This window comes from Trypanosoma rangeli (genome assembly GCF_003719475.1).
Source record: "Trypanosoma rangeli strain AM80 chromosome Unknown Tra_15.4_contig_00092, whole genome shotgun sequence".
NCBI lineage: Eukaryota > Euglenozoa > Kinetoplastea > Trypanosomatida > Trypanosomatidae > Trypanosoma > Trypanosoma rangeli.
In genome coordinates this window covers 1-8,464 of record NW_021705835.1, presented here as the reverse complement: position 1 = coordinate 8,464, position 8,464 = coordinate 1, and the positions used below count along the sequence as shown (strand labels likewise).

Below are 8,464 nucleotides of genomic sequence, written 5' to 3'. Positions count from 1 at the left end.
GGCTTTCTTTTTGCAGCGTCGCTCGTGGCCTCCTTTACCGCACGTTACTTTTTTCCTCCTCTTGTTTTATTTCCTAGTTCCTTTGACTCCGTGGCTGTGACCACGCCGCACTGCATCTGCGCGGCGCAGGCAGAGTTGTTGCCGTGGCGATGTGCACCAACGCCGCTGCGGACCTTCGGGAGGTGCTGCTGCAGGCCGCGGAGAGCCGCGTATTGGCGTTTGGTGGCCTCTACACGGACGTGCCGCTCACCGAGGACGCACTGCGCGGAGCGGAGCGGGACGTGCATCGGGCACGAATCTGGGAGCAGCAACGCGTGCAGAGTGCGCTGCGGCGCGCGGAGCTCAACGCGCAACGGCAGAGGCTGCTGGAGGCGGAACGACGCGGTGAGTCGTCGGCGGTGGAAGCGGTAGGGGCTATCGCGCGCGAACTGCGGGCGAAGGCGATGTCCGCGCTGCAGCTGCACGCGGAGACCGTCGCCGCGCAGGCGCCGCAAACCTACTTGCCATTCCTTCGTGAAGCAGACGGTGCCCCGAGGGCATTGGGTGTGTCGGCCACCTCCGCAACGGCGTCGGTGCCCCGTGCCGTGATTAACGTTGACATGGGCGGCGGCCGCGTGGACCGTCTGGTGCTGCGCGACGGGGACGACGTGGATGAGGCGGCGGCAGCGTTTGTGCGTCGCCACGGGCTGCCGCATCATGCCGTTGACCTCCTCGCAGCGCAGGCGCTGGAGGCGCTCGGAGAACGGGGGTGCTGAACTCAAAGCCAGCGTCCCGGGGGTATTGTATCGAAGTGCGTGCGTGCATGCGTGTGTGTGTGTGCTTGTGTTTTTGCTCTTGTTGTTGTTGTGTTTCTTCTGATGGGCCTCCTCTCCACACCATTTGCCGAGTGGCGTGTTTTGCGTCTGCCTGCAGGGAAGGATGTAAGTTGTATTTCTTTCCTGTTGTCTCTTTGTGGCTGCTGGGTGCTATCTGCCCCCGCTGTGCACCGCGGCGTGGCGGCGGAGAGGTCAAGCAAGCAAGAGCGAAGAAATATCGAGAACCGGCGGGCGGTGCGCAGCACGAGAAAGCCGTTACGCAAAAGGGAGAGGTGGGTGGGTGGGTGGGGGGGGGATGACGTCCATCCCCGCCTTCACAAAAAAATATAAGGTGGTGCTGCTCGGGGACAGCGGGGTGGGGAAGACATCACTCGTGCAGCGCCTCGTGAAGGACGAGTGGAACGAAAACCAAAACTCAACTGTCGGCGCCTCCTTCTTCCGCTACTCGTTCCCTGTGGACGACGTCACCGTTAACTTCGACATCTGGGACACCGCGGGGCAGGAACGCTACAAAAGTCTCGCTTCCATGTACTACCGCGGCGCCGCGGCGGCTCTCGTCGTCTACGAGCTGCCGCTGTACGAGACCTTTGAGCGGGCGAAGCACTGGGTGCGGGAGCTTGCGGCCAACTCGCCCGAGACGATTATTACCCTCGTAGGCAACAAAAGCGACCTGGCAGGGCGGCGCAACGTGAGCACGGAGGAGGCCGCGGCGTACTCGAGGGAGTTGGACTTGATTTTCACCGAGTCAAGCGCCAGGGACGGTGCTGGGGTGCGTGAAGTATTCGAGAAGATAGCCCGGCAACTGGTGGCTGCAAACAACCAGAATACCGTGCGAGAGGGCGGTGTGGTCGGGGGCCGCCAGCCAAACACGAATTTAAAGCGACCGAACTGCTGCAGCTAAGCGGACTGTTTTTTCCCCCTTTCTCTCTCTCTCTCTCTCTGTGTGTGTGTGTGTGTGTGTATGTGTTTTTTCCCCTTGTGGGCTGTTGTTGGTGTTGCGTGGTTTTTGGCAAGGAGGGAAAACGAAGGTGAGAAAACGACGCCGCGGAGAAGGGACTCGGCTAGTGTGCCTGTTTATATTGCCCACGCATCTCAGCTATGAGAATGAGTCGCGGGCCACAGGCATGTTTATTATTATTATTACTACTACTACTGCCTTTTTTTTTGCGATTTTTTTCTTCTTCGCGTCTGTGTGTGTGTGTGTGCCGGCCGCTTCTGTTAGTCGTCCCGCCGTGCTCTCCTCTCTCTCTCTCTCTCTCTCTCTGCATGCCCACTTATTCTGCGCTGCACGGTTTGTCTTCTCTATGGCCGGTAGCTTTAGTTGCGGCGAGGCGATGCCGGCGACAGACGTGGCGGCGCTGCTCCGCACGGGCGTGGGCCTCTACGAGGCCGGCGATTTGTCGCGCGCGAGAGAACTTGCGGAGGAGGCGCTTCATGCCGCGGAGCCGCGCAACGAGGAGTCCTTCGCTGAGGCGCTGCTCCTTCTGTCAAACATTTACTGCGCCGCGGAGGACTTCGCAGAGGCGGAGCGGTTAGTCACGACGTGCTGCTGCTTCGTGGAGGAGCACCTCGGCGCTGCACACCTCGGCGCAGCCACGGCGCGGCTGAACAGGGCAATTATTTTGCTGGAGCGCTACCGCCTGCAGGGCGGCGCCGCAGCGGAGGTGGGGCGCGCGTACGACCTCCTTCAGGCAGTAGAGCGGCGACTGGAGGACAACGTCGGAAGCGCGGCGAGACTGCTACTTGCGGAAGTGCTGCACAACAGCGGCGTCTGCTGCGAGCTTGTCGGTCGCTACACAGACGCCCTTACGGCGTACATGCGCTCCATGCAGATCCGCGTGCGCTACACGGACGCGGCAGGCGTAACTGACATGAAACTCGCCCTCACGATGGAGCACGTGGCGATGCTGTACCGTTTGATGGGCGGGGCGAAGCTGCAGGCAGCGCTGCGGTTGATGGAAGCCGTGGCGGCAACGCGGCGGCGCTACATTGGCCCGCGGCACCCACTCTACGCCTCGGCTATATTGGCGCAGGGGGTGATTGCGGCGGAGTTGGGCCACAAGCGTCGCGCCGCGGTGTTGCTGCGCAACGTGTTAGAGATACGAACGCGCTTGTACGGCGCGGGTGACCCACAGACGCGTTGCGTGGCGCAGCTGCTTGGAGAGACGGCGTAGTGCATCGTACGGCACTCGACAGCCCAAGGCTACACACGCACACACATCCATCCATCCATCCATGCAAGTACGCTGCCGAGCACCCGATGGGGTGTGTGTTGCAGCCCTGCTTGTCTCCCTCACTTGGCCCCAGCAAATCGCTTTAATGTGGACCACTCTCTCTCTCTCTCTCTCTTCCTTCTCCCCCCCACCCCCCTTTTTTTTTTTTGGATGCGTATGCTATGTATCTGTTCCTCTTCCAAGAATAAAATATATTATTGCCATCACCAACATATATCGTCGGCCCGGTTTGACTGCCTCCTCTCTTCGCTGTCGTTGCCCCGCCGTAGGTGTTGATAGACAAGTCTGCTCTGTTTCGGGACCTGCCTGTGTGTGTGTGTGGAGGAGGACGGTGATTCCCCCTTTTTGTTGCTCTCACTGCCATCGCAATGCGTGTCGGGCAAAAATGCCGCCTGGACGTCTCGACGTGGGATGCGTCCCCGGCGAAGCAAAGTGCCCCGTGCGCGACTGTTGTTGGCGTCGTAGTGGGCGAGCGGCGGCACCTGGACGACCCCGGCCGTGCACTTTACTACTTTTACACTCTTCGCGTAGAGCGCCCCTTCAGTGGGGTGGCAGCGGAGAGGAGCGGCGGCCTCATGCATGCGCGGCGTGAGCGCAAGGAGGAGCTCTCCGTAGGGACACACGCTCTCAACTCCGCCTGCGGCTTCAAGTACACCTTTGACGGCTGGTACGACGAGATATTTTTGTATAAAATTGACGAGGAGGCGTTGGTGCCGGTTCAGCGGGAGTGGCGCACGACGATGGAGCAGGATGACTCTCCGTGTGAGGTGCTCTACCTCTGCTACGCGACACGGCCGTGGTTTCAGAGCCCCTTCGCTGCCCTGCAGTACATTCAGATGCCAGAGCGTCACCTCTGCTACTCCGTTTCGGTGTGTCACCGCTGCATGTCGCCGTTTGTGTCGCAACGGCACCTGCAGGAGCATCTCCTCGGCGGCTACTGCCGCTGCCGCCGTCCGCCCGGTACGCTGCTTTACGACGATACCGACAGCGGCCGGCGTGTGTACTGCGTAGACGGCGCCAAGCAGCTTCACTACGGCCGCTGCCTGTCGCTTCTCGGCAAGGCGTTTATCGAGAGCAAGCAGCTGGAGAGCGACGTGGACATCTACGAATTCTTTGTTGTCACCCTGCCGCGGGCCTCGCTGCCGTACGTTCTTGGGGATATGGAGGAGGAGGCGTTTCGGCGCGAGGCGGCCCACTTTGACGAGGCCCACTGGGACGGCGACGTCGTGGTGGGGTACTTCAGCCGCATCAAACACTGCCCGGATCATTGCCTCTCCTGCATCATCACGCTGCCGATGTTTCAGCAACAGGGCATTGCTGTCTTCATGCTGGACGTCGCCTACCGCCTGACAGAGCTGCGCCAGCGCCTCTGTGGGTGCGAGGCGGCGTGCGGCAGGCGTGGCGGGGCCATCTCGCGCCCCTTCTCCCCACATGGGCAGGCGCTGCTGCTGGCGTTCTGGCGGCGACGCGTGACGGAGGCGCTGATGCAAACCGGCGACACGGGGGCCGCGCCGGAAAATGTGGCCGGAGACGATGCCGACGAGTCTGCCACCGTGCCGTTTACCCTCCTCCACGCGAGGGTCATGGCGGGGGGCTTCTACATCCACGAGGAGGACCTGCGGTTTTTCGTCTTCAACGATGAACGCTGCTTTTACGCCCGCACAACGCCCTCCATTGCGGTCCCCGCAGCCTGCTCACGTCGAAGGACGGCAGCAAATGAGAGCGCCAACAACCATCCCCACCGCCACGCCACCAGCGGCGGCGGCAGCAGCAGCAGTGACCGCAGCGGTGGTTCGCTAGGGTTCGTGCCGCCGCCGTCGGAGTTCATTGGCTCGGTGCTGCTGTTTAAACGCGACATATCACGGGAAGAGCGTCGGCCGGGTAGCTTCGACCAGCGATTTTGGTGCCGTGGTGCAAACGGCCGTCACCCGTACAACTCCGCCCTCTTTCACTACTGAGGCGACGAGGAGGCATTCTTTTAGCGCCGTCCTGTTTGTGAGCTGTGTTACTACCGACCCCGTTTATATATATGTCCCCACTGCCTGTGTGTGTACGTGGCGGACTCACTGCCTGTGTCTTTGCTCTATCTTCTTCTGCTTCTGGTGCTTCGTGTGTCTCCACAACGACGCGTGGTCGTCGATCATACCTGCGCCTCCGCCCAACTGCAGAGTGAGCCTAAGAGAAAGGAGGTAGGTTGCCCCCTCACGTCCACAGCAAAGACAAGTACCGAAAAGAAAAGAAAAGGGGGAAAACAACAAGAACAAAAACAAACGCCGAGCGCGAGTGTGTGTGTGTGAGTGAGGGAGTCGCCAAGGAGAGAGCGCAATGACTGAGGAAAACACGCTTAGCCTCTTTCTCGAGGCCTGCCGCAAGGAGAGGGTGAAACAACCAAACACCGTGCTGATTGATTTTTTCCGCAGCAACCCCACGCCAAGCGAGATCGAGGAAATTGACCTCAGCAACAACTACATTGGCAACCGCGGCATCCTCGCCGTGCTTAGCCTCATTGAGCGTCTGCCGTCGTTTCGTTTCCTGAACTGCTCGAACCAGAAGCTGTACAACACGGACCTCAGCGAGGACAGCGTTAGGGGGAACGACACGGTGGACCGCATTGTGGAGGTGTTCAAGGTGCACCCCACCGCCAACGCACTCGACATCAGCAACAACTCCATCTCCAACTACGCGGGCCGTAAGCTGCTCGTTCTCACGCAGGTTAACCGCCGCATCTGCCGCGTGGAGCTCAGCGAGACCCGTGTGGACTTTGATCTGCGCAAGCGTATCACGCAGCAGTGCGAGAAGAACACCATCACGCTGTGGGAGGCGCAGGCGACGGACGGGCCGGAGGAAGAATGCGCCTTTGGAGAGGGCCCTGTGTGGGTGCCGAAGCAAGTCCCGGCTGACCTGACAACGATTGGGGGCGGCAAGAACCGCCGCCGCACCGTGCGCAGCGAGGGTATTGACCCAGAGAAGGCCAAACTCTTCAAGCCCCCGTACTTTGAGAAGAGCGAGGAGGAGATGAATCTCATCGTTCGGCTCCTCACCCACAACGTCCTCTTCTCGTTTCTCAACACGAAGGACCTCAAGACGGTGGCGGGCGCCATGCAGCGGGCCACCTTCAAGTACGGTGATTGCATCATGGAGGTGGGGCAGACGACGTGCAACAAGCTTTACATCATTCAGTCCGGCCACGCCGATATCATAAAGGAGGGGCAAAAGGTCTACCTGAAGACGGAGGGCACGGCGGTGGGGGAGCTTGAACTCATGTACGACACCCCGGCGGTCGCCACCGTGAAGGTGTGCACCGACGAGCTTATTGCGTGGGTCCTTGACCGTGAAACGTACCGCAACTTGGTGATGGGCACCGCCATTCGTCGCCGTGAGACATACATCCAGTTCCTCACGAATGTGCCATTCCTCAGCGGCCTTGACAGCTACGAGAAGCTGCAACTCGCCGACGCTCTCAGCACTGACGAGTTTAACCCCGGCGACTACATTATCCACTACGGCGAGGAGGGGGAGTGGCTGTACATCATCATGGAGGGCACCGTGGAAGTGATTGGCCGCAACGCGGATGGGGAGCCGACGAAGGTGTGTGACTTCACTCAGGGTGACCACATTGGCGAGTTGGAGTTCCTCAACAATCACCGCATCGTCGCCGACGTCGTCGCCACCTCGCACGTTATCACGGCAAAGCTAAACCGCCGCCACTTTGAGATGTGCCTGGGCCCCGTCATGGACGTTCTCAAGCGCTGCACCGACGACCCCAAGTACAATTACTACCAAAACGTTCTCAGGACGGGTGCGGCGCCGCCGTCGCACTTGGAGGATGAATAGCCACAAAGAAATAACGAAAAGCTTCATTTGCTATGCCACCGCATCGTCGCCGCCGTCGGGCCACCCAAAAATATACAACCGTGAGGCGAGGACATGCGTGTTGTGGTGACAGGCGAAGGAGGGTGGTGGGTGAGGCGTGGAAATGTTTATGTATGAAGGAGCCAAAGCTAGAGGAACAAGAAGAACAAGACTAAGGGCCAGTGAGGGGTGGGTGGGTGTAACGTTCATGTGAGGGAGCGAACCCACTGTGGGACGAAGAAAGAAGGTGTTTGTAGGAGCTGCGTAACACTGCACGCGCAAACGATGCTGTCTGTGTGGAGCGGCGTATTATAAGTAATATATATATATATACCTGCCCCTTCTTTCCTCCTCCTCCTCTTCCATTCTCCCGCTCTTCTTCCTTGCTTGCACTGTGTAAGTTTTTTCCTCCCCCCTTTTCCCACGCATCCTTCCGAAACGTATTTGTATTTGACAGGTGCGTTCAAGCGTCTCGGCGCGTCGCTTTCTCGGCCACTGTGTGTGTATGTAGACGGCATTTCACCGCATGAGTGTGTATTGGTGTGTTCGTGTATTTGTGCGTGTGTGGCGGCGGCGGAGGTGGCATTTACGCAGTGCAAACTGCCAGGGGTAAAACAGGCACAACGAAGGAGAAAACAAAACAACAACAACAACATCAACAAAATATGAAATAGCTTGGTGCCGCACCCACACGCCGGCCAGTCGAGAGGGAACCATGAGAGGCATCAGCTCCCACGCCGAGGAGAGGGAAGAAAAAGAGGCTTCAAAGGTTGCGTGATAAAACACGGCGGCAAAATAAATGAAAAAAAAAATGCTTTGCTTTTGCTTCTACCCACACACCCACGCAAGCAAACAAAAGTGGTGTATAGGTGGGAGTTTGCCATGCTCGTTTTGTTGTCGCTGCTTTTTTTTTTTCATTCCCTGCGCCGCTGCTGCCAACTTCCTTTTTTACGGTAATACGCGCATACCGTTACTGCGGACGGGGGTGACGGGCGGGCGGCATGACACTGACAGACAAAATGGGAAGAAGAAGGCGTGCATAGGAGGTGCATACGTGCTTAGTGAGTGGGGGTACGCTCTTGTGCGTTTGTGCGCCGAGGTGTGTCGTGTAGGTTCCTTTTTTCTCTCTCTTTATGTGAAATACGTGTGTGTATGGCATGCATGCACGTGTGTATGCGTTTGTGTGTTTGTGCGTGACTGCAGCACTACCGTGTTCTTGCCATGCAGGCATGCACCACCCTCCTTTTCTCCGTTTTCGGCATAGATGTGAGGTTGCGGCACGAAAACGAATTGAGAATAGGATAGAAACCATCCGGTGCGGGTGCTGCTACCATTTGCCGTTTGATTTGGTTTATATGTACATGTATTTATCTCTCTCTCTTCGCCTCGCCGTGGCTTCCCATTCACGCTGCTCATACGGCCGTACAGTGCAGGGCCACGTTGCCGCAGGGCTCTGCGTGCGGCACCCCGCCTTTCCCTCCCACCTTCCTTTTCCCCTCTCCACTCATACATAGACGAAACAGAAAAAAAAACAAAGAGAAAAAAGGTTTGGGCTTTCACGGT

General features: G+C 58.7%; 5 protein-coding genes across 5 annotated transcripts, besides 14 other annotated features; all 5 read left to right on the top strand.

Moving 5' to 3' along the window:
- Positions 1 to 149: 149 nt before the first annotated feature.
- TraAM80_03509 (uncharacterized protein) lies at positions 150 to 755 on the top strand (the record flags this gene model as incomplete). Its single annotated transcript, XM_029380476.1, has 1 exon — positions 150 to 755. The coding sequence occupies one exon, from the start codon at positions 150 to 152 to the stop codon at positions 753 to 755; it is 606 nt and encodes a 201-aa protein (XP_029239693.1).
- Positions 756 to 790: 35 nt separating this feature from the next.
- Positions 791 to 850: a microsatellite.
- A 236-nt stretch (positions 851 to 1,086) lies between these two features.
- Positions 1,087 to 1,108: a microsatellite.
- Positions 1,109 to 1,110: 2 nt separating this feature from the next.
- On the top strand, positions 1,111 to 1,716 carry TraAM80_03508 (small Rab GTP binding protein; the record flags this gene model as incomplete). The annotated part of the gene is made up of 1 exon (XM_029380475.1): positions 1,111 to 1,716. One exon carries the CDS (start codon positions 1,111 to 1,113, stop codon positions 1,714 to 1,716), a length of 606 nt encoding a protein of 201 aa, XP_029239692.1.
- Positions 1,717 to 1,734: 18 nt separating this feature from the next.
- Positions 1,735 to 1,756: a microsatellite.
- Positions 1,756 to 1,782: a microsatellite.
- Positions 1,783 to 1,943: 161 nt separating this feature from the next.
- Positions 1,944 to 1,967: a microsatellite.
- Positions 1,968 to 2,001: 34 nt separating this feature from the next.
- Positions 2,002 to 2,020: a microsatellite.
- Positions 2,021 to 2,050: 30 nt separating this feature from the next.
- Positions 2,051 to 2,079: a microsatellite.
- Positions 2,080 to 2,119: 40 nt separating this feature from the next.
- Positions 2,120 to 2,989, top strand: TraAM80_03507 (variant surface glycoprotein 3054; the record flags this gene model as incomplete). Its single annotated transcript, XM_029380474.1, has 1 exon — positions 2,120 to 2,989. One exon carries the CDS (start codon positions 2,120 to 2,122, stop codon positions 2,987 to 2,989), a length of 870 nt encoding a protein of 289 aa, XP_029239691.1.
- A 44-nt stretch (positions 2,990 to 3,033) lies between these two features.
- Positions 3,034 to 3,055: a microsatellite.
- An 89-nt stretch (positions 3,056 to 3,144) lies between these two features.
- Positions 3,145 to 3,172: a microsatellite.
- Positions 3,173 to 3,417: 245 nt separating this feature from the next.
- TraAM80_03506 (putative histone acetyltransferase) lies at positions 3,418 to 5,007 on the top strand (the record flags this gene model as incomplete). Its single annotated transcript, XM_029380473.1, has 1 exon — positions 3,418 to 5,007. One exon carries the CDS (start codon positions 3,418 to 3,420, stop codon positions 5,005 to 5,007), a length of 1,590 nt encoding a protein of 529 aa, XP_029239690.1.
- A 254-nt stretch (positions 5,008 to 5,261) lies between these two features.
- Positions 5,262 to 5,320: a microsatellite.
- A 54-nt stretch (positions 5,321 to 5,374) lies between these two features.
- On the top strand, positions 5,375 to 6,883 carry TraAM80_03505 (regulatory subunit of protein kinase A; the record flags this gene model as incomplete). The annotated part of the gene is made up of 1 exon (XM_029380472.1): positions 5,375 to 6,883. One exon carries the CDS (start codon positions 5,375 to 5,377, stop codon positions 6,881 to 6,883), a length of 1,509 nt encoding a protein of 502 aa, XP_029239689.1.
- Positions 6,884 to 7,234: 351 nt separating this feature from the next.
- Positions 7,235 to 7,285: a sequence feature (GA-rich).
- Positions 7,286 to 7,428: 143 nt separating this feature from the next.
- Positions 7,429 to 7,468: a microsatellite.
- A 53-nt stretch (positions 7,469 to 7,521) lies between these two features.
- Positions 7,522 to 7,563: a microsatellite.
- Positions 7,564 to 8,045: 482 nt separating this feature from the next.
- Positions 8,046 to 8,097: a microsatellite.
- Between the last annotated feature and the right edge of the window lie 367 nt (positions 8,098 to 8,464).